Here is a 23,125-nt window from a genome sequence, read left to right on the forward strand (position 1 = left end):
ATACCAGTGATTTCAGTACTCAGGAGGAGGCAGGAGATGAGGAATGAGAACGTTTGAGGCCAGCTTCAGCCGGGCAACACTACAGGAGGCCCTGCCTCAGACAGTAACAAAAGAAGTGGAGTATCAGGGAAGGAAGAACAGGAGGAAGGGAAGGGAGAAAAGAGGAGGTGGGGGGGGGATGAAAAAGGCCTAAGGCAGACTCAAAATAGTAAAAACACAAAACAAAAATAGTTATCTGCAACTTCAGAGTGTGGTTGCTCATGCCTTTAATAACAGCACTCTCTGTTAGGAGGCAGAGGCAGGTGGATCTCTGTGAGTTCAAGGCCAGCCTGGTCTACAGGACACCCAGGGCTCTGTTAAACAGAGAAACTCTGTCTCAAAACAAACAAGCAAACATCTGCAACCAGACAGAAATGATACAAAACGAGTCATCAAGGAAAGGGTGAGCTGAGCCTGGTGGTGCATACAGGCAGAGGCAGAGGGACCGCTGTGAGTTCAAGGCCAGCCTGGTTTACAAAGGGAGTCCAAGACAGCCAAGGCTACACAGAGAGACCCTGTCTCGAAAAAACAAGGGGAAAAAAAAAAAAAAAGGAAAAGGTGGCAGAATTTGCCTCAGCTCCCAGGCACCCGTGACAATCCTCCCTGGTCTGTATCAGACCCTCAAGCTGGGGGAAGAGGGCAGGTGGCATTCCTTCTGTGGTGGACTGTAGTGCAACCCTGCCAAGCTGCAACACAAAGGCAGAACTGAGAGCACCAGGGAGCACGCAGCAGGACCCCAGGGCTAAGGAGAGGAGCCAGTTCCTCAGCTGAGCACACACCACACCTATAAAGACACTGGACAGCCTCAGTGGGAGGAAGGACAATCAAGAAACTACCCTCCTCATAAGCACACTCAAGGTCTACAGTCCAACTCCATTAAGGACATTACTAAGACAGTGTCATCCTATACTTATCACCACGGAGATAAAACCATAGGATTCCCATTTGATTTTATTTTGATTTATTTATATTTTTAAATTATGTGTATATATGTGGGGGTATATAAAGTATAAGTACAGGTGCTCTTGAGGTCCAAAAGAGGACATTGGATACACTGGTGCTGGAAGTACAGGCAGTTGTAAGCTGCCAGAGGTTCTGTGAACTGAACTCAGATCCTCTGTAAAAGAAGGATACAATCTTAACGCTGTGCCACATCTCCAGACCCAGGATTCCTTACTTATAATCTCATACTCAGAAGGCTAAGGCAGGAGGGCCACAAGTTCAAGGCTAGCCTGGCCTACAGTAGCATGAGACCCTGTCTCACAAACCAAAATATACAGGCGAGCTAGATGGCTCAGTAGGTAAAGGTAAAAATTGCTTTTTATATGCAAATATAATAACAAATCTCCTTCCTGAGCCCCAAAGTGCCTCCCCAAGGGTGTTGGGCAACTTGCCAGATGACAGACACCTCAAAATATGGTTGCTGAGCTAGAATGATGGCCTCTGACTTTCACACACTCACTGTGCTACATGTACATCTATATGCAAATAACAAACATTTAAAAACAAAAACAAAAACGGGCTTGAATGGTAGCTCAGAGGTTAAGAGCACTGGCTGCTCTTTCAGAGATCCTGAGTTCAATTCCCAGCAACCACATGGTGGCTCACAACCATCTATAATGTGATCTAATGCCCTCTTCTGGTGTGCCTGTGTATATTCAGGCTGAACTCTGTATACACAATAAATCTTAAAAAAAAAAGGAAAAAAACAGAAAGCAAACAAACAAACAAACAAAAATAGAGCCAGGCACATGGTGCACACCTATGTCCCACCACTTAGAACACCAAGACAGGCAGACTGTTGAGTTCAAGGCTATGCAGGAAGACTTTGTCTCAAAACCAAAACCTCTAGAACACCCAGCTCAAGGGGCACAGCAGTGAAGTGTTTGCCAGCATGAGACCCTGAACTCAACTCACTAGCACTGCAAAAAGACAAACACCCACCTGGTTTTTCTTTTCTTTTTTCTTCCCAGTGTTGAGATCAACCCAGGTCTTCACAAATGCTAGGCAAGTGCCCAGTTTGTTTTGTTTTTGTTGTCATTTGCATTGTTTTTTGAGACAGAGTTTCTCTGTGTAACCCTGTCCTGGACTCCCTCTATAGACCTGGCTGGCGTTGAACTCAGAGATCTGTCTGCCTCTGGCTAGTGCTGGGATTTAAGGTGTGCACCACCAGTGCCCAGCAAGTGCCCCATTTTTAATCCCCAGCCCACTTGCTTGAATGCATCCATTAAATACCCTAAAAGTGGTTTGGTGGCTGGCAGGAAGTAGGGAGCTGGCATGAGCAATAGAGAGCTCTGAGCTCTGATATGTAATGGATGCCTAGCACATTGACAGTTGGATGTGCAAGCTCATGGAGACTGAGCAGTCACATAGAGTGCTGTCCACACTCAGTGTCCGGTTGCCTGGCAGCCATCAGGATGCAGGATAGGGGGCAGGCCCTTACTTGCTGTCCATCTGGATAGCTGTCTATACTTAGCGTCTGTGTAGCCATCATGGTTGATGAGAGTTCACTTCAGACAGCAGATCATCTTGAGTCAGAAGCGAACGGTGTCTGGAGAAATAAGAGCAGAAGAGCACCGGTTAACACTTCCTCAACACTGTGCCTCTTATCCCACAGCATCACGTCATTTCTAAAAACTGTACTTTTACACAGAGAGGGACAATCCCTTCTTAACTCCAGGCCAAACCCTCCTTGGCAGCACTACTCTTGCTAAGTCACTCATCTTACTGTGCGGGGGCCCAACATGCTATTATATGGCCAGCGTTCCTTTATCTCCACATACAAGATGTTGGCTGGGCCCTGGGACAGCAGGAGCACAGGAGTCAGCTTAGAAAGGCCCAGCCTCCCTTGCGGGCATGGCGCTGGGGGGCAGAATAGAAGACTAGTAGGAGAAACACCAGTGGCACCACAGGATAGGGTCAGGAGGGGAAAAGGAGAGGTATGGCGGAGTTCCCAGCATGTGTGGGCAGAGCAGGCTTCCCCCAAGAAAGGGCCATCTAGGAAAGGCTTTACTACCTGTTGAGAGTAGGGAGAAAAAAATGGCTAGTGCAAAATGAAAATACTGTGCCCCACAGGTGCAGATGGCACTCTGACAAATCTGTGTGTGTGCAACACTAATAAGTAAGCAATTGTCATTTGCTTAGTGATGACAGACACCTCAAAATAATGTTGCTGAGCTAGAATGACCAGGGACCTGACAAGCATGGGAGGCAGAAGGGGATGCTCCAGTGTGGCAGCTTGGGGTCAGTCCCCGTTGGCCTAGACCAGCCAGCTGGAGCTTGTGTAGACAGCCACTCCAAGACCAAGGGCAGGTACCCCATTTGTTCTGCACTAGCAGAACCAACTACGGGTCCCCATCGGAAGTACAGTAGTACTCTATACTGCAAAACACGAGCACATACAGCCGAGCAGGGCAAACCACGGGCAGGAACGAGCAGCATGTGTCGACCCCACCAGCAGTGCAGTGGTAGCAACAGCTGGTCCACCTCCTGAGCTCGATGATGCCCATCTCATATCTGACAAGTCAGAATAATGGGGCCAAGGCCATGGAGCTGACCCTAGGTAAACCAGACTCATCCCAGCATCATTCTGAGGTCCCCAGGTACCAGAGCTTTTCACAGACCCAGGAGCTAGCATGTAGGGAAGGGCTAAACATACGTTCACTAGATGTTATAGGGACAAATGGCTTGGGCATAGATACATAATGTCTGGAGTGATGAGGTACAGGAGCCAGGTTGGGACAGAAGATGACTAGGGGGTAGAAGGCACCTTAGGGGGGAGGGTCTGACAAGAGAAGTAGTAGCAGGCTACCTACCACCCCTGTGCTGAAGGAAGCCAGGAGCCAAGATGGCAAACAGAGTGGAGAAGGAGAAGACGGTAGGGATGTGTCTGATGAGATGAGTCTGTGGCTACAGTGAGGACAGCAAGTCAGTGGATGGAAGCCCACAGCAGGTGTGAGCAGTGGGAGACTCGTGGTCTGACCACATGTATATATCAGACTGAATGACTGAGGGGCACAGAGCCAAGGTGGGGAGCTATAGGACAAGAGTCAGAGGAGGTGAGCCAGGGACCTGCAGGTAGACTAAGGGAGCAGGGAAGGGTCCAAGCTTCCCACCTGAGCACCTGGAAGAACAGAGCCGCGGGTCCCGAGATGAGCAAACAGCTAAGAACAGCTCCGTGTCTTGGGAGGAAAACAAGGCAGGACATCTCAGGCTGCCGACGAGTCTTAGATACCTTCCCGGAAACTGAGCAGAGGAGCCTGGGCTGGAATCACTTGGTCATCGTCAGGGTGCAGTGGGTACACATGGAGATGAGCAGAGTCCTCCACAAGGCACGTCCCACTCTAATACCCAGCACCTGAGCATGGACCAGATTTAGAAACAGGGTCTTACAGATGGGATGACAGTTGGGGTCTTGAGATGAAACACCTCTGGACCTAGGATGGAGCAACTGGTTATCTATATAAGAGGAGAGAGGAAGATCTGAGACACACAGAGGCTCATGATGGGAAGATGGGGGCACACACTGGTGACACACCTTTAAGCCCAGGAAGCCTAAGCATTGCTTGAGTCATCAGATGCTGGAAGAGGCAAGGGCAGACCCCTAGAGCCTTCAAAGTGAGTGCAGCCTTGTCTATACCTTGATCATGGATTTCTAGAACCATGAGAGAATCCATATCTGGGGGTGGTAGAGATTAAATCCAGGGCCTCACACAGGCTAGGTGAGCAGTCTACTGTTTAGTATACCCAGTCTGTGGTAATTTGGTATTGCAGCCCTAGTAAACAAATACACATATACACATGATGTAAAGCCAAGTGACTGAAGGAGCCCAAAAGAAAGACAGAAGACACACTGTGCAAGGAGATGGCCTGGAGGTTGGAGGGTAAGAGGACACGGCAGGTCACGGGAAGCAGAACTGAACTGCTTACACTACGTAAAAGAGGAGGCCATGGTGGAGGAGGAGTAGCCATGTTAAGGACTTCCTCAGGATCAGGAAGAGGAGGACTGAGTCAGCAGCTGGTGAGCAGAAGGCCTGTGGTAGACAAAACAAGAACCATGGCCCCAAGCCTACCTCCAGGAGCCATGGCATCAGCACCACATTGCTAAATCTGCTGTCTGCATTAGGAAGGTTAGGAAACACTTTGAAAGAAGCAGCATTACAGACAGTCACTCAGATGACTGAGTGCAATGAGGAAACCAGGTTAAATACTGTTTCTTCTCTTTCCTTTTCTGGAGACAGGGTCTCACTATGTAGACCAGGTTGTCCTAGAATTCACTGTGTGGGCCCAGTTGGCTTCAGCCTCACAGTGATTCGCCTGCCTCTATCTCCCAAGTGCAGGCATTAATCATGTGCCATTATGCCATTTCAAAGAGTTAACCCTTTAAAAGCTATTAAATCTGTGTGTCCACCTCACCCAGGAGCCCATTCTTGGGACAGAGAACCACACACCTGCACCCTGCTCCAGAGCACCTCCTACTGTCCTCTGCTGCGATTAAAAGTCTGGCTACCTTCCAAATCCTGACTGCTCTTCAGTTTTGCTTCCACTTGCCCTTTGACCCTCAAAGCCAGCACTGCACAGTCCCCTCAAACTTCTATCTCCACAGCCTCTACCTGACTACCAGAGCCCAAGGCTGGCCTTGCTCCAAACCATTCTCTAGGCTCTCTAAAATGCAAACTGGTCATGTGACCGGCCTCATAAAGCTGTGTGTACCCAAACCCATCCCCAGGCATCAGCCCACCTCCATCCTATCTCCAAGAGTCGACCCTCAAACCTTTCTCCCTTCTCCTGCAGCACTCTCCCACCACAGGTCCCACCCCTAGAAGCTCCGCCCTCCATCTCCCATTCTGGGTGTCTGGCTAGCTAAGTGCACGCTTTAGCATCCACACCATCCTCCTCCTCGGTCTTGTCTAGGGATGGAGAAGCCCACACGGAGCCTGGGAAATGATGATCTTCAACCATCACTCAGCTGGAGGTATAGGTCTCTGAAGGTCTGAGATGTTTAAGATACAAAGGTATTTTTGAAAGATTAATTATTTTAGTGTAGGTATGTGTGCCTGTATGAGTTTATGTGTACCACGTAGAGGCCAGAGGACATCGGATCTCCAGGAACTGGAGTTCTAGGAGGTTGTAGCTGTCATTTGGTGGTGGATGCTGAGAACTGAACTTAGGTCCTCTGCAAGAGCAGCAAGTACTCTTAACTACTGAACAATCTCTCCAGCCTTATAAAAGTTACATAGCCCTGGCTGTCCTAGAACTCATTATGTAGTCAAGGCTAGACTGGAACTCACAGAGATCTGCCTGACTCTGCCTCCTGAGTGTAGAATTAAAGGCGTGCAATAGGCCGGGCGGTGGTAGCGCACGCCTTTAATCCCAGCACTCAGGAGGCAGAGGCAGGTGGATCGCTGTGAGTTCGAGGCCAGCCTGGTCTGCAAAGTGAGTCCAGGACAGTCACGGCCACACAGAGAAGCCTTGTCTCGAAAAACCAAAATAAATAAATAAATAATGGGTTCCAAGACAGCCAGAGCTGTTATACAGAAAAACCCTGTCTTGAACCCAACCCCCTGCCAAATTAAAAAAATATAAAAAAGGTGTTCACTACCACACCCAGCCTCCTATAATGATAAAAGTAATTTAAACAAATAGCTAAAGAGCCACTGGACTCCCTCACAGTCCTCCCCTTCCCTGGCCAGATGAGTGAAGAGAGGGACTCTGTGGTGAATGCCACTGAGAGGTAGCTTCCAGGGTAGCTAGGCCTTGAATCCAACAGTATATTGACAGTTCTACATTAAAATCATGTCAGTTGGGCTGGGTGTGGTGGAGCACACCTCTAATCCCAGCACTTGGGAGGCAGAGGCAGGTGGATCGCTGTGAGTTCGAGGCCAGCCTGGTCTACAAAGTGAGTCTGGGACAGCCAAGGCTACACAGGGAAACCCTCGGAAAAAAGCAAAAACAAAAAACGGCACACCAGTCTAGGAGTGACTGTGTCACAGTTGATGGCTGGTCCTGTGTTGCTTCCAGACAGCTCACACTGAACACTTTTCATGTAGTACAAGGCAAAGATACCTTCCTGCTGGGAGATAGTTTTCCATGAATACCTTCCAGTCTCACTGAAGCAACTTCCTAGGCAAATCTAGCTAAAAGATGATGGCCAATGATCACATCTGGGAAGCCAGGGGCAGTGGGAGAACCCAGGGAGTTCTCTCCATGCCTGTTTTTCAGAACAGGGTACTGAGGAACCTTCCAGAGCACAGCACGGGTGCTTCTGCTTGTTCCCACTGACACAGCACTAGTCTCACTCTCCCCTCAGTGGGCAGACTGGGCCACCTACACATGCTCCCAGTCTCGTAGTCATGTCGCTCTTCTCCTAAGGCTACACCTCTCTTCTCTCAAGTCATCCTGGGGAACTGGAATATGGGAGAACAAAGTGACCAGGAGACCTATCTGCTATCTGAACCCATGCATACACACTCAAACACACTACGGACTTCTCCACTACGGTAGGGACAGAGGGACTGCTTCGTTGAAAAGCAGAAGTGAGGAGGCGTCCTGAGCCAGATGCACGACCTCCACCCACACACCAGCTCAGCTCCATAATCTCAACTCTTCCAAGAATAGAATGGTCACTTCTTATAAACTCTTGGTCATAAAGCATGCCTGACAGGCCCTGCGGAAGCGTCTACAGAGAGCTCCCCGGAGCAAGCGAGTGATTGACAGACTGAAGGGCCTAACTTTGGGCTCTGGTAGGTGAAGGCTGAACATGCTGGAGGTTGTTTAAGACCAGGGAGGTTCCAGAATGGAGAGTCGAATACAAGAGCTGCTGTGAGCCAGGCCTCCCAGTGACAGAGAATGCAGGTGGGTTCAAGGCTCCCTATAGTGCTGGGGAGATGGGCTGTTAGTGTGAATTCAGGGTTTCATTGTTTTTGGTGGGGTTTTTGTTGTTGTTTTGTTTGTTTGTTTCTTTGTAGACAGGGTTTCTCTGTGTAGCCCTGGCTGTCCTGGAACTCACTTTGTAGATTGGGCTGGCCTCAAACTCACAGAGGTTGGCCTGCCTCTGCTCCTGAGTGCTGGGTTTAAAGGGGTGAGGCAACACACACACACACACACACACACACACACACACACACACACACACACACACACACCTCATCCACTGAAAGGGACATAGTACCACAAGCACAGAAATGAGCACTTAGCGGGAACGTAAGATGAGCCTAGAACTTGCGCTCAAAAACTTAAGGGGACACTTCAGACCTAGGAGCTGCTCTAGGCTCTAGGCGAGCTGGAATTGGGAGGGAGGCTATGGGCCACACCTCCTAACTCTGGCCAGGCTCCTCTGATCCCCTTCTCAAGAGGGCTCCTACTCTACTGCAGCTGTCTCTGTAGGCTGCCTTTAGCAGGAGACCCCAGGCACGTAGATGTGGCAGGACTTTTGGCCTCTGATACCTGAACAACTACAATATCTAATTAAACCCACCATCCTCAGGAGGTGTCTGGTGACTCTGGCCTGCCTTCAGCAAGAATCTTGTCACATCAGGCTGTTTCCTGATTTTTCCATCTACAGATTCCTGCTCCTGGGCTCTAAATTCCCACTCCCTTTGCTTCATTGAGAGGTGAGCCAGTCTCTCTCCCATTGCAAAGCTGCCTGCCTAGCTTCTGTGCATGTTGGGATGTTCCTGAAGTAAATCTGCCTTACTGTTTTAAACAAAGCTACTGGGTAAGTTTTTCTTTAGTAATATAAATATTCAAAATATAGAGAAAGCTCTGAAAGCACAAAGAATTCTAAGAACTGCACTGGTTATCAGCTCATTTTATTACAAAAGAAGATCCTGTGCTCTGTTTCTTAGTTTTGTTTTGTTTTAATCCAGGCTCTGTGTGTAGCATTGGATATCCTGGAACTCCCTCCATAGACCAGGCCAGATTGGCCTCAAACTCAGAAAAGCACCCATCTCTGCCTCCCAAGTGCTGAGATTAAAGACACCATGCCAGCTAGGTGTGGTGGCACATGCCTTTAATTACAGCACTGGGGAGGCAGATGCAGGTGGATTGCCTTGAGTTTGAGGCCAGCCTGGTCTACAAAGTGAGCCCAGGACAGCCAAGGCTACACAGAGAAACCCTGTCTCGAAAAACCAAAATAAATAAATAAATAAATAAATAAATAAATATTCTCAGCTTCCAGAACTATGAGCCAAATAAACTCTTATTATTTATAAATTTTCTGTTCTCAAGTGAGAATAGGCAGGGCCTTGTTGGTGGAGTGGTGCCTTGAAGCAGGTGCCTGGACATGCCTTTTAGTGGTAGCTAGCCTGACCCTCTCCTTTCTCTCTGATCACTGGTTGCCATGAGAAGGGAAATTATTCTTCTGCCACAACCTTCCATAATGTCTGTCTTGCTATTATCCTAAAAGCAATAGGCAGCCAAGCATGGGCTGAAGTTTTTATTGAGTCTATAAGTCAAAATAAATGTTTCCCCTCTAAATTGTATATGGTAAGGATCCTGCTGCAGTGATGAAAATCCTGACAGGCCGGGTGTGGTGGTGCATACCTTTAATCCCAGCACTCAGGAGGCAGAGGCAGGCGGATCTCTGTGAGTTCGAGGCCAGCCTGGTCTACAAAGAGTGTCCAGGACAGCCAAGGCTACACAGAGAGATGGTGTCTCGAAAAACCAGAAAAAAAGAAAAAAGAAATAAAGAAAAAACATCCTGACACAGATAACCCACAGATAATGGGTACATTGCTATGACCACCTGGTTCACAGCCTTTGGAACTTGTTTGTGGGAGGAGTTTGGGAAAGCCTGAAGAAGAGTTAGAAGCTCTTGATTGCTTCAGGTAGAGCTAGTTGGATGGTTTCAGAGGGAGCCTGGAAGGCCAAAAGGCTGACAGGAATGTGCAAAGTAAATACTGTGTGCTTACAAGGTTTCTAACAGGAATGGGAATTCCATTGAGACTTGGACTACAGGCCATTTGTGTGCATTCTGGCAAAGAACTTGCTACATCTTGTCTATGGTGAATTATGTGGGGCTGAATTTAAAGCAGATGGTCTAATTAACCTTGTGGAAGAAATTCCTAGTCAGTCTGTGCTGTGCCTATTGGTGGGTACTTTTAGATACATTTACAGTGGAAATCGTGAGCAAAAAGCAGAAGAGAAAAATCTGGACGGAAAAAACAACTTAGACACAAAAGGAGCTCACTGAGGACTACAGGCAAGAACACAACTGTAGAAATGACTAGAGATATCAAAAAGAAGCCGAGTACTTTGCACCAGGGCAATAACAAACAAGCTGTGAGGACACCTCAGACATTTGCCAGACCCCAGCCCCGCCCCCAGGACCCCGTAAAGGTCTCCATTTACTTGACTTTCCCTTTGATGTCCTCCATATGAATCAAGCTTTGCAACTTGACAAATCCAAGATTTGCAGGATCTTGCAGAGAGTCTTGGCTTTCAAAGGAAGGCCCAGGAGATCACGTCGGGTGTGATATGGGGTTGGAGCCCCTGCAGGTAGACTTGAGTGATGTGTGAAACTGTGTGCATTAACTGACAGGAGAAGGGAGACCCTATGGTATGGGAGACAGTGTGATGTAGAATTTCTGTAGAGGAAAGGTACAAGAACTGAGTGGAGCCAGTTTAAGAATGAGGACATGAGCCGGGCGTAGTAGCGCACGCCTTTAATCCCAGCACTCGGGAGGCAAAGGCAGGCAGATTGCTGTGAGTTCGAGGCCAGCCTGGTCTACAGAGTGAGTCCAGGACAGCCAAGGCTACACAAAGAACCTCTGTCTCGAAAAACAAAACAAACAAAACAAAAAACAAACAAACAAACAAAAAAGAATGAGGACTACAAATAACAACATTATAGATTACAGATATGGTTAGGTATGCCTAACGAAGTTTAATGTTTCTTTACTAGTGCCTCTTGAAACTTCAACATGGTGCTAAAACACCTGTTTAAGAGCTTCAGGGACTTTCTATTAGCCACGAGATGAAGACCATTATTCTGAGCATATCCAATGATGGCTGGGCCTTGGTTTCCCTTCCTTCCTGGCCCCATCCAGCCACTTCAGGTTTCTTGCAGGCTCCACAGTATCCTCTCCAAGCCTCTGAATGCGTAACTTCCACTCCTGTCTAGAATGGCTTCACTCCCACTCTCCTCTCCACAGCCACCATCTCACTGTACGAGCCAACCCTGACCCCTGACCAGCTGCTTGGCGTGAAGCATACCTTCCTTCCAGTCCTTACGACAGTTGTAATAAAGCGCCTCTTCTGCTGAGCTGCTGATGAGCTCACTCACTTCCCGACACAAACTTCTGTACAATCCAGAGAGGAACTTTAGCTGTTTCTATTCATCCCCACATTTCCAGCCACCATGCTGGGTATATAATAGGGGCTCAATTATTTAGTTAAGTGATTCCTAAAGTCTGCACAACATAGGAACTACCTGTTCTATGAAAACTCCGCAGTACTCACTCATCTGTGCCTGCACCTAGAAGGTCAGCTCAGACTATGTTGTCTGTGCTATCAAGCAGGTTGTGGTGTTCCTCATTATTATTCTACATGGAATAATGCTGTGCCTGCGTGCATACTTGTGCACCATGTGTGTGATGCCTTCGGAACCCACAAGAGGGCACTAGACCTGCCATGTGGGTGCTGGGAACAGAACCCAGGTGCTCTGGAAAAGGAGCCTGTGCCCTTAAACTCTGGACCATCTCTCCAGCCCTAATTTGATGAGTCCTTACTTGTCACCTTAAATCAATCCCCCCCCTCTCTCCGTGTGTGTGTGTGTGTGTGTGTGTGTGTGTGTGTGTGTGTGTGTGTGTGTGTAGCTTTGGCTGTCCTGGACTCACTTTGTAGACCAGGCTGGCCTCAAACTCAAGGCAATCCTCCTACCTCTACCTCCCCAGTGCTGGGATTAAAGGCGTACGCCACCATGTGTGGCTCTAATTTCTTCTTAATCAAAGTTAACAAGCACGAAATCAAGTTTTCCCTCTTTGGGTTAATTCTACTTTTATTGTAAGCTGAAACTTCAATCTGCTTACTTTCTTATTTTCTAGAAAATGCACCTGTGGAATTAGTTTCTCCTGAGCACTGTCTCTGCTTTGTCCTGGAGGTGAGGATGTATAAAGCAGTTATTCATTTGTAAGTCACAAAATAGTTGGAGCACTCATTTTTCAAAGGCAGAAAATAGTTTTGTTTTTTGAAACTAGGTCTAACTGTGTAGCCTAAGTGTCTTGGTCTTAAAGCCACACATATCCTTTTGCCTCTGGCCACTGAGTGACAAGATTTAAGGTGTGCCCCACCTCACCTTAGAAAGGAGGCATGCTTTACTCCAAAGTGAGTATCTCCTCTTTATTCCAAGATATATACAGAAGAGACCCAAAGTTCCTATATAGAAATCTTTAGCTTCCCTGTTAAAGTTCTAACTAATCTGTGTTACTGTGGCTCAGATTCTCACTCATAAAATTAGTTGTTTAGGTTTCTGTTTTTGAGAATGGGTCTCATGGCTGAAGAGAACCTTGAGCCCCACTCAGCCTATACTTCCTAGAGCAGGGTTTACAGGCAGATGTTACCATACCTGGCCTCTCTTCCTCATTTGTCAGGAGAAGGGTCTGGCTTTTGAGACAAGATTTCACTGTTTAGCTCAGGCTAGCTTTGGACCTAGCAATTCTCCTGCCTCTGCCTCTTAAATGCTGGAATTACACCATACCCTGCCAAGGAATCACTTTTCTGACACTTGAGATTTCTTTTTATCCTAACACAGGGCTAATTTTGTTGTGCTTATGTTGCAAAAACAATCTACATTTTGTTTATTAAGCACAAATTTCTGTCCATGTTTATTAGTTCATTTGTCATATTGTTTAAATCCAGTTCTCAGATGAAGACAATTTTGGCACTCAGGGGACATCTGGCAATACCCAGAGAAATTTCTTAATATTGACGCATGTGGGGCCCTGACAGGGTGATCTGGCACATGTCCTGCCTGACATTCTCACTCCTTTGAAACCACTTGGTCACCGGGCTGCTGGGAGTCACAAGGAGATGTCTCTCCCTCTCTCAGGGAGACCTGTGTCTGTCTGTGTACGTGTGTTAGTTTACTTGCTGTAATCAGTCTTGGTAAGGATAACTAACACAAGGCATAAAGTTTACCATTAGTACTTGATCCTGTGAGTGACACGCAGTGGCCCTCAGTACTTTTCTCCTCTATCCAGTACTGACACCAGTTGTCGTCTTGCCTGGCAGTTGCTCCTGGAAGACTGAACTTTCCACCCCTTATTTCCCATATATTTGTCCATCTTAGCTGCCTTATATATCCAGATCCTTTGGCTAGATGTTACCTTTCTGCTTACTCTGGAGCCTTATGAGAGACTGAGCCCTTTCAAACTAATTATGGTTCTTATTTTGGGCTTATGTCACCTGGTTTTACGTTCCTTAATTCTCCTTTGTTAAAAGTTTTTCTGTTCAGTCATCCCATGTATGATGGTGGAGCACGCCTTTAATCCCAGCACTTGGGAGGCAGAGGAAGGTAGATCACTGTGTGTCCAAGGCCAGCCTGGTCTACAAAGGACAGCCAAGGGTACACAGAAAAACTGTCTTAAAAAAACAAAACAGGGTGGTGGTGAATGCCTTTAACCCCAGCACTCAGGAGGCAGAGGCAGAAGAAGGCAGATCTCTGGGAGTTCGAGGCCACCCTGGTCTACAAAGTGAGTCTAGGACAATCAAGGCTATACAGAGAAACCCTGTCTTGAGAAACAAAACACAAACAAAAAAAAAATTGAACCAGGTTGGGCTCCACCACACACACCGAGTCATGAACCTCTAGAATCGGTCATACAAATACAGATGTCAGGGACTGGAGAGATGGCTCAGGGGTTAAGAGCACTGGCTGCTCCCCCAGAGGTCCTGAGTTCAATTCCCAGCAACCACATGGTGGTTCACATCATGTATAATGTGATCTGGTGCCCTCTTCTGGCCTGCAGGGGTACAAGCAGGCAGAACATTGTATACATAAAAAGAAATAAATCTTAAAAACAAGAACAAAAACAAAACAAACAAACAAAAAACAAATACAGACCACAAAAAAAAAAAAAAAAAAAAAAAAAGGAAAAAGAAAAAGAAAAAACAGACCACAACTGGATTCTGTAGTTTGCTAACTCCTGGTCTAAATAAAGAAGAGCTAACCAAAGGGAAGTCAATCTCTCAGTCTCTGTCTCTGTCTCTCCCTCTCTGAGACATGGTTTCTCTGTGTAGCCCTAGCTGTCCTGGAATACTCAAATTCCTCTTAAACCACCTAAAATGTTTACCAATGCAAGTGGTGATTTGTCAAGCCACTGATAGGCACTAGCACCCCGTGTTCTTTTCCAGCTACCACAACCAATACAGGTCAGCTTCCTTAGTCCTACGTGCTAGCAAAGTGAGCCTGAACAACCCCAATCAGAAAAGCTGGGTATTCTAGGCGGGCCAGTTCTAGTGTCCCCAAAGAGCAAAGCCAGCATTAAGAGGGAAAGACGTGACAACAGAAGGGTGAAGACAGCACTGCAGCTTGCTGGCCTGTCTCTACATTTCCCTTCTATTAGTAATCTTCTGTAAGAACTGATGGTCCTTGTCCAAGCAAAGCTGCCTTTCAACACACCTGCAATGCCAGGACACCTTCTCCAGGAGCTCTTTAGGGAATTAACCACCTGGCACGAAGTCCAGGGAGTTTTGTTTAAGACATCTCATGTGACTGGGGCTCATTCTCTAACACAGAGATATCACTCACTAAGTAACTCAATGGAGGAAAACATCTGCCAAAAAAAAAAATCATTTTAGTGTTTAAACAAAGCCTGCAAAGGTGCCATTTAAAACAATATCCAAATAAAATCAGATATTAGGTCCTGTAAAACAAAATCTGTGCCAGGCACAGTAGTGTACTTGTAACACCCCACGCAGAACACTTAGCCCTTGGGAGGCTCAGGTACAAACGTTTGAGGCTAGCCTGGGCTACACAACAAATAAGCAAATAAATAATCTACAGAATCAAATTATAGGTACAGCAAAATTCTAATAACTAAGATACTGTGTGTTAGTGTAAGGGCATGTGCGCAACAACATGAGTGTATAGAGGTCGAGGAATAATCTGTGGACACAGCCCTCACCTTCTACTTCTTTGTTTGTTGCTGCCATTTGCCAGGCCAGCTGGCCCATGAGCTTCCAGGGACTCTCATCCCTCTGCCTTCCATCTCACAGGAGTGATGGGATGTGCTCTGTCAGGCTTTATGTGGGTTCTGAGCTTGGGGCAAGCAAGCACTTACCTGTTATCTCCTTGGCCCTAACGAAATTTTACAAGTTTTGGAATTTGTTTTGAGGCTGAGTTAGGCAGTCTATCATAGCTATTAAATTCATTATAAAAGCTTTAAGACTATATGACTATCACTGGCATCAATTAAACTGACACATAAAACCTGCACAATGTTCTTGTTATTAGCCCAATGAAACTGTCCTGTGAGAGACAGACGGCGGTGGTAATATGTACTTAACATGTATCATGTCCCAGGTTCAATCTCTAGCACAAGGAAAGCAAAGGAAAAAAGAGGAAAATAGGGACCTTAACTTTTCCAAGCCAAGAACCTGTTCCCCAGGACAATCTTTCTGCCTTGGGCACTGCCAGTGCTGCTCAGGGACACTGATGGGCCACTGTAGAAAGAGGCAGGGTTCAACTAAAACTCAGGAGGAGATTCACCTGGTGGAATGCAAGACACAAAGGAGAGCAAGTCTGAAGTATTGATCAAGCTCTCAAACTTTATTAGTCAGGCAGCAGTATTTATAAGTCAGAAGGCAGGGAAGCATATTGCTATAGCAACCCAACTGCAAGCTTTTCTCAAAACACAGGGAATTCCAGGCAGGGTCATAATGTCCTGCCACACAGGGTATCTGGCTCCATACAGATGGATCTTTGTCTAGTCTAACTGCTAAACCATAACAGGGTTGCTCCATCTCTATCTGTCTTTAGTCTAACTGCTGACCCACAACAGGGTCAGCTAGTTTCTGGTGAAAGGCAAGCTCTGGGAAAAACAGAGGCTTAAAGGTACAGGCTCTGACAAGATGGCTGAACATTGGCCATATGGCCTATTGTCCCCAACATGTAATCCGAGCACCCAGGGAGGCAGAGGCAGGCCTACAAAGGGAGTCCAGGACAGCCAAGGATACATAGAGAACTCTGTCTCAAAAAAGCAAAAAACAAAGCTAAATGCTCAAAGGCCCTGACAATCAGGCATAACCATAAGTTATTTTTTTTTAAAAAGTGACACAACATTTTTAATTAATTTCTTTATTGTATGTGTGTGTACAATGCCATAGCTAGTATGGAGGTTAAAGGGCAGCTTGCAGAAGTCAGTTCTTTTCCTTCACCATGTGAGATCTGGGCTTGAACTCAGACTGTCAGGCTTGGTAGCAAATGTCTTTCTTTACCTGCTGGGCCATCTCTCTGACCCAAGTTTACACTTTTAAATTTGAGAAAAAACATTTATGTTAACATGGATAAAATTATATAATAATGCCAGGCACAAAAGTACTTTAACAACTTATACATAAAAAATATACACACAAACTAGATTCAGACGCAGGCAAAGAACTTAAAAAAGAAATTTCTCCAAAGAAAACAAAGAAATGTCAAATAAAACCATGAAAAGATGCTCAACATCATTAACCACTAGAGAAATGCAATTAAAACTATAAAATGTCATCTCACACACATGAGAATGACAATTACAACATAGAAAGCTGGTGCTAGGCGAGTAGCTCAGTGGCACAGTGCTTGCCCACTGTTCACACAGCTCTGGACCCTTGCCACAAAACAGCCAAACACTCACAAGCTAGGATGTTGAGAATCTGGAGAGCTGAAGCACTGCTGAAAAATAGGATAATGGTTCCTTAAGACACAACCAAGGTGGAAGGAACAAAGTGTTCAACAATGGTGGATGAACAAAATGCAGGGCATACATAGGATGGAATTCTATTAGGCTTAAAAATAAGTTCCTGCAGCTGGGCTTGGTGGGGCCTGCCTGTGATCCCAGCACTCAGGGAGGCAGAGACAGGCAGAGCTCTGAGTTCAAGGCCAGAAACTCTCTGGGCGTGGGGGACAACAAAAACCAAACCAAACCAACAACAACAACAACAACAACAACAACAAAAGAAATGCTGACATAAGCTAAAGTATGGATGCATTTTGTTAAGTGAAATGATCCAATCACAAAAAAGTAGGTTATTATCCTACTTAGATGGGATACCTAAAATTGGTACTTTCATACACATGGAAAGTAAAGTGTGGTTGCTGGAACGGGTGTTTCATGCTTAAAAAGGCAGGGTCCCCCAGAGGTCCGTGTGTGGATGGTGATTGGAGAGAGAGAGCTCAGGCCAAGGGTAACAAAAGGGAAGGAGGTAAAACTGAGGACCAAGAGAATGAGAGGTGGTGCTGGGTGAGGAGCAGGTGACAGGGAGCCCACTGGGCTCCTGTAGTCTTATCCCACTGAGCACATGCAGTCACCTAAGGAGGTGTTCCTGTCAGAGGATGGGCCAAATAACTTACACAGGCCTTTAGGATGACAGGGTTAGGGCTACCCTGGCACACAGAGCACTGGCAATCCTTGCTAATCAGCTGACCCTCAAGATGGAAGGGCCAAGATAATAAAATCATCTCATAAAGCAAGAGCTCTATCAGTGAGCTACATCCCCTACCTAATGGTTGTCAGGATTCTGCAGATGTTTTACCTCCCGGAAAACCTGTGGTCTAAGGAGCTGGTGCAAACTCACATCTAGGTTCCTGAGGCATGTCCCAACCGCCACAGAACATCAGAGAAACACAAGTTCTCAGCCACAGCTCAGCCACCACACTGACTGCCTTCTATGGAAATTTTCCAGAAACAAGAGCTGAACAGCAGGAGCTGCAGCAGGGAGGACCTGGCTGGCATTGGCACCCCCCCACCCCCAAGTAATGTGACACTTAGGCCTGTGTCTGCTTTGCACCTAATGACTGTCCGGCACAGACTTTGCTCATTCTCCCAATCTACGTTTTCTATACACAGCATACTTCCACTTTAGACAAGATCTGCACAGAACTCAAGACACTGGGAGGCAGCATGGCTGGCTGGCTGTAAAACAGCCTAACCCATCAAAGCCCATGGCTACATCACTTACCCTTAACCACTATGAGGCCACTCTCCTACATCAGGACATCAAGTGCCCCTGACGGTTGCATTACTTGAATTCTTTGTCATCGCTGCCACCAAAGTCATGTCATGGGGGGAGAGGGTGAGCGGGGGACAGCACATTCATCCATGTTCCTACCAAAGATAGCTGAATGTACATGAGTTTCTAATGAGGACCTTTTGAACTAAGTATCTGAACCTGACAAAAATATCGGCAGAAGCTTCCAGGTGTGCCCCAGCTCTTCCCAGAGGAGGGTAATCAGATCAGGAAATGAGCAGCACCTGTGTGAGGTATGCCCACAAAGCATTTGAGTTGTCACAGAAACCTACACACCCAAACGACTTGGGGAGCTCTGCTCAGCCTGGTTGCACAGTGTGCTAATCTGGGGGCTCTGGTGGGATCTCTTTGGCCCAATCCTGTAAATTGTTTCAGACAGGATTCTCTGTGTAGCCCTGACTATCCTGGAACTCACTCTACTGACTAGACTGGCCTTCAACTCAAGAGATCCGCCTGCCTCTGTCTTCTAAATGCTGGGGTTAGGGCTTCCACCACGAAAATACCCGCCTCCACCCACCCACCCAACCCCCACGTGTGCGCGCATGCGCACAGGTCGGACAATACTTTGGACAGCTATTTCGATGCAGCTGGTCCTCTTTATGACCCTGGGAAAGTTACAGTTCCTGGATCCACACTTTGAGCTTTGGCAAATTTCTTCTCAACAGTTCTAGGAGAACTGTTTAGTCTAGAGAGCATTTTAACAATGCCGCGCCAAAGTCAAGCTTGTAACTGAATGTTTCTACTCCTGTAATGACTTTGTTTCCACAACTCACCCTTAGGGCTTTCCTAAAGTTAGGATGATACAAGACCACAGAAACGTAACTAAATATGAACTGGAGGCCATGCAACCTGCTGCCATCTTAATAACCGAGACTGTGGGGGACCGCACAATCTCTTCTTTACAGCCATGCTGCCTCTAAAGCATAGGGAACTCTCTTAAACAACCTCAACTCCTCATGCCCTGGCGACAAAGTTCTCCAGGAAAAACCCTGTCTAAGCCCCAACGCGCTATTGCAAAGGGATGCTTGGCACGCACAAGCCCCAGACTGAGCGGTTTGCCTACTCCAGTATCACCCGGACACTGCATGAGCAACAAAGTGCGCTAGCAACGTGTTCCCGCCTCAGTCAAATTCTTCCTTAGAGTGTTTAGAGAAAGCTCATTTTTCTAGTGCCATGACAGGAGGCCCGCTTACGGGGCGGGTTCTTCCATCTTTTAGTGGAAAGCACCCACATTTTAAAAAACATAAAAACAAAAACAAAACCCAGCCACTTCTGGAAGAAGCTTCCGTGTCGAGACCGACACTTAAGTCTCAGCTATCCAGAATCCCAGGTGTGTGCTCAAACTCAGCCCCCCGCGGCCCTCGCTCCCGGGTGGCGTGGGGAGGGGGGTAGGGAGCGACCGCGCAGGCCGCTGCCCGGGAGTCTCAAAGTCGGCGAGCTCCGTTCTCAGCTGCACCGCTTCCCTTCAAAGGAACACACGGGGCAGGCACAGCGGGCCAAGCGCTCCCTAAGAAACTATTCCCGGTGGGCAGTGGACACGCGCGACAGGCTGTCACCGTCCGCGGACTCCCACGGGAAGCCCAACACCGACTCGGGCCGCCCCTCCGGGCCGCCGACCCCGCCGCCATCTTCCTGCCGCACCGCCCCCCGGCCCTCTGCTCGCCGCGCGCCCCCGGCGGCCCGCGCGCCCCCGCCACCCGCAAGCCGCGCTCCGTGAGCGACGGTTAGGCGCGCGCCTCGAGCGGGCCCAGCGCGGAGGCCCTGCCGCCTTCCAGAAATTTCCGCGCCCCCCTGAACCCACACTGGAAAACAAGCCCGGCGCGCACCCGCGCCGCGGCCGCAGCGCCCCCTCCCCCCATCAGCGCTCCCCTCCCCCGCCCCCCCGCCCCCGCCCCGGGCGCGGGTCAAGTGCGGCCCCGGGCACCGCCCGCCGGTCCGACCTCCCGCCCGGCCCGCGGCGGAAGAGGCAGCGGCGGAGGCGGCGGCAGCGGCGGCCTCGGCCGGTGTGATTGATAGGGACGGCGGCGGCGAGAGCGGCGGCGGCGGCGGCGGAGCGGTTGAGTGACAGCTTACCTGGGTGCCAATCTTCATCACACTGACAAGCGGCTGCAGCAATCGGGACCCGCAGTGCCGCGCCCGCGTCCAACCGTCACGCCGACGCTGGGCCACGCGACACAGCCTCGCTCAATGGGAGGAGGGCGACGCCGACGCGCGCCGCATCAATATTCACCGCGGGGGCGGGGCCTGCCTGTCCCAGGCCCCGCCCCCGCCCAGCGCGGCGGCGGGAATGGGGCGGGGCGGCGGCGGGCGGGGGCGAGGCAGGGGGTGGGGAGGGCTCCGGAGGGGCGGGGCAGAGGCCGGTCCCACCCCGCCGCGCGCCCTCAGCCTGGCCCCACCCAGAGGTCCAGCCCCAGCGCCAGTAGCAGCCTGCCCCGCCCCAGAGGCAGAGCTAACCATCTTATTGACTATGGAGCGAGGGCGTGGCCCGGAGCGCTATAGGACCACGCCTCCTCTGCTCCCTCCTCCGCAATGGGAAAGAGGTTTGGTTGAGCTCGGTGGAACCATCTGCAGCTCCAGCGGGGAGTACGGAATGTACCAATGAGCAGGGCCTCCGGGCTCCAGCCCTTCAGCCTGCGCAGTGCCTGGCAATCCAGGTTTTGGAGCTTAGGCTAGATGCGGGGAGATGGAGCTGCAGGGTATGGTGCACTTTTGAGGGTTGGAGGACTGAGCGCACGGGACCTGACCGTGAGGAGGTTGCGGACTGACATCTGGTTTCTCGGGACTCCCTCCCAGGGGACTCAAATGGACTGGACAGTGTTGTCCCTAGTGGGAGCTCAGCCTAACCAGATCATTTGCAGCAGCGTACCCACGTGTCCCGTGGCTTCTCTGGAAGATGAAAAGACAGCGCGATGGAGGAGGCCCTTCAATTTGTTTGGCTTGTCTAGGTTCATTCATTTTATGCAGTGGCTGTGTGTGTGTGTGTGTGTGTGTGTGTGTGTGTGTGTTTTCACTGCTTCGCATCGACGCACATCTTAAAGCGGTTCTGCTGATCCCACACTCCTCAGGAGGAACCTTGTACACCAGGACTGATGGCTGGAAGGGGCCTGAGGTGCAGGCAGCTAGCACAGCTCAGGGAACTCCCTCCTGTGTCCTCAGGGCTCCACAGACACCGGAAAGTCAGAGCATCATGCTCTTTGTAGCTACAGTTCAGTTGACACAACCTATCTGGAAGGAGAGAACCAACTACCAAGGCATGTGTAGCATGCACACACATTTACACACAATAACAACAAAATAAAATTTGAAAAATAAAATGAGTTTGGGGGTTGGAGAGGTATCCCTCAGTTGATGAAGTGTTTGTCTAGCCTTCACAAAGCCCTAGGATGGATCCCCAGCACAAATAAGCCAGGTGTACTGACCCATGCCTGTCATCCCAGCACTTAGGAGGCAGAGGCAGGTGAATCACTGAGAGTTCGAGGCCACCCTGATCTACAAAGTGAGTCCAGTACAGTCAAGGCTATACAGAGAAACCCTGTCTCAAAAAGCCAAAACAAACAAAAAACACCAAAAACAAGTCAGCCAGGCATGGTAGCACACGCCATTACTGGGTAGCCTTTATTCCCAGCACCTAGGAGGCAGAGGCAGGTGAATCACTGAGAATTCGAGGCCACCCTCATCTACAAAATGAGTTCCAGGACAGCCAGGGCTACACAGAGAAATATCGAAAAATAAAACAAAAGTTCAAAGTCATTCTTGGCTACCCACTGGATGTCTCAAAAAACAAAACAAGCCAGGTAGTGTTGGCGCACACCTTTAATCCCAGCACTTGGGAGGCAGAGGCAGGCAGATTGGCTGTGAGTTCAAGGCTAGCCTGGTCTACAAAGTGAGTCAAGGCTACACAGAGAAACCTTGTCTCAAAAAACCAAAACAAAACAAAACAGAACAAAAGATTATTAAGAATTTCAAAGTAAAGCTAGGCATGGTAGCCCATGCCTTTAATCCCAGCACTCAGAAGGTGGATGTCTGTGAGTTCAAGGTCAACCTAGTCTACAGGGCTGGTACACAGAGAAACCCTGTCTCAAAAAACCAAAAAAGAAAAAAAAAAGTGTGGGGGTGGTGGTGAGGGGGCTGGAGAGATGGCTCAGCCATTAAGAGCACTGTCTGCTCTTGCAGAGGTCCTCAGTTCATTCTCAGTAACCACCCGGTGGCTCATGACCATCTGTAATGGAATTTGATGCCCTCTTCTGTCATACATGCAAATAGAATACTCATATAAATAAATAAAAGAATTCCAAGGGATCAACAAAATGAAATATCCTGGTGTATGCTTTCCATTGCTGTGGTGAAACACTGACCAAAACAGCCTAGGAGAGGAAAGGGTTTATTTGGTTTATATTTCCACATCATGTGCTGTCATTGAGGGAAGTCCAGGCAGGAACTGAAGACAGAGACCACAAAGGAATGCTGCATACTGACTTGCTGTCCATAGCTCCATTAGCCAGCTTTCTTATACCACCCAGGACTCTCTACAACCTGCCCAGACTTGGCACCACCCACAATGATCTGGGCCCTCCTATGTCAGTCAGCAATTAAGAAAATGTCCCAAAGCCATGTCTACAGGCCAGTCTGATGAAGCAATTCCTCATCTCAAATGCTCACTTCCCAGGTGACTCTGGTTTGTCAAGTTGACAAGACCCAATGCTGAAGGCGAAAGCCTCTGTAAGCCAGGTCCAGTGCAGCGGCCATGGCTGGTGTCCACGGAAGTGGGGTACAATAGGCTTCCATACTCCATACCTGGTCTTCCACCTAGCCCCCACTGGAGCAGTTGAGTTTGCCAGGAGGACCCAGGTGTGTG

At 48.6% G+C, this 23,125-nt stretch overlaps 1 protein-coding gene and 1 long non-coding RNA gene across 6 annotated transcripts in view; one reads left to right on the forward strand and one right to left on the reverse strand.

Moving 5' to 3' along the window:
• Positions 1 to 20,511, reverse strand: part of PKNOX1 (PBX/knotted 1 homeobox 1) — a 42,774-nt gene extending 22,263 nt beyond the window's left edge. Inside the window, exons 1-3 of one of the 5 annotated variants that reach the window (XM_084752477.1) lie at positions 20,344 to 20,503; positions 4,155 to 4,396; positions 2,483 to 2,590 (exon numbers count right to left, since the gene is read on the reverse strand). In XM_084752477.1, the coding sequence (XP_084608603.1) occupies positions 2,483 to 2,533 (51 nt within the window). In that variant the 5' untranslated portion in view covers positions 2,534 to 2,590; positions 4,155 to 4,396; positions 20,344 to 20,503. Of the gene's footprint in view, positions 1 to 2,482; positions 2,591 to 4,154; positions 4,397 to 4,968; positions 5,043 to 20,343 lie in introns of those variants that run through there. The other 4 variants (XM_084752474.1, XM_084752475.1, XM_084752476.1 and 1 more) reach the window with 4 other exon arrangements.
• LOC311580788 lies at positions 6,725 to 8,747 on the forward strand. Its single transcript, XR_014773579.1, has 2 exons — positions 6,725 to 7,893; positions 8,603 to 8,747. It is a non-coding gene; the product is annotated as an uncharacterized lncRNA (long non-coding RNA).
• Positions 20,512 to 23,125: the final 2,614 nt, after the last annotated feature.

Source organism: Acomys minous, assembly GCF_964271855.1.
Source record: "Acomys minous genome assembly, chromosome: 13".
In the NCBI taxonomy this organism is placed as follows: Eukaryota; Metazoa; Chordata; class Mammalia; order Rodentia; family Muridae; genus Acomys; species Acomys minous.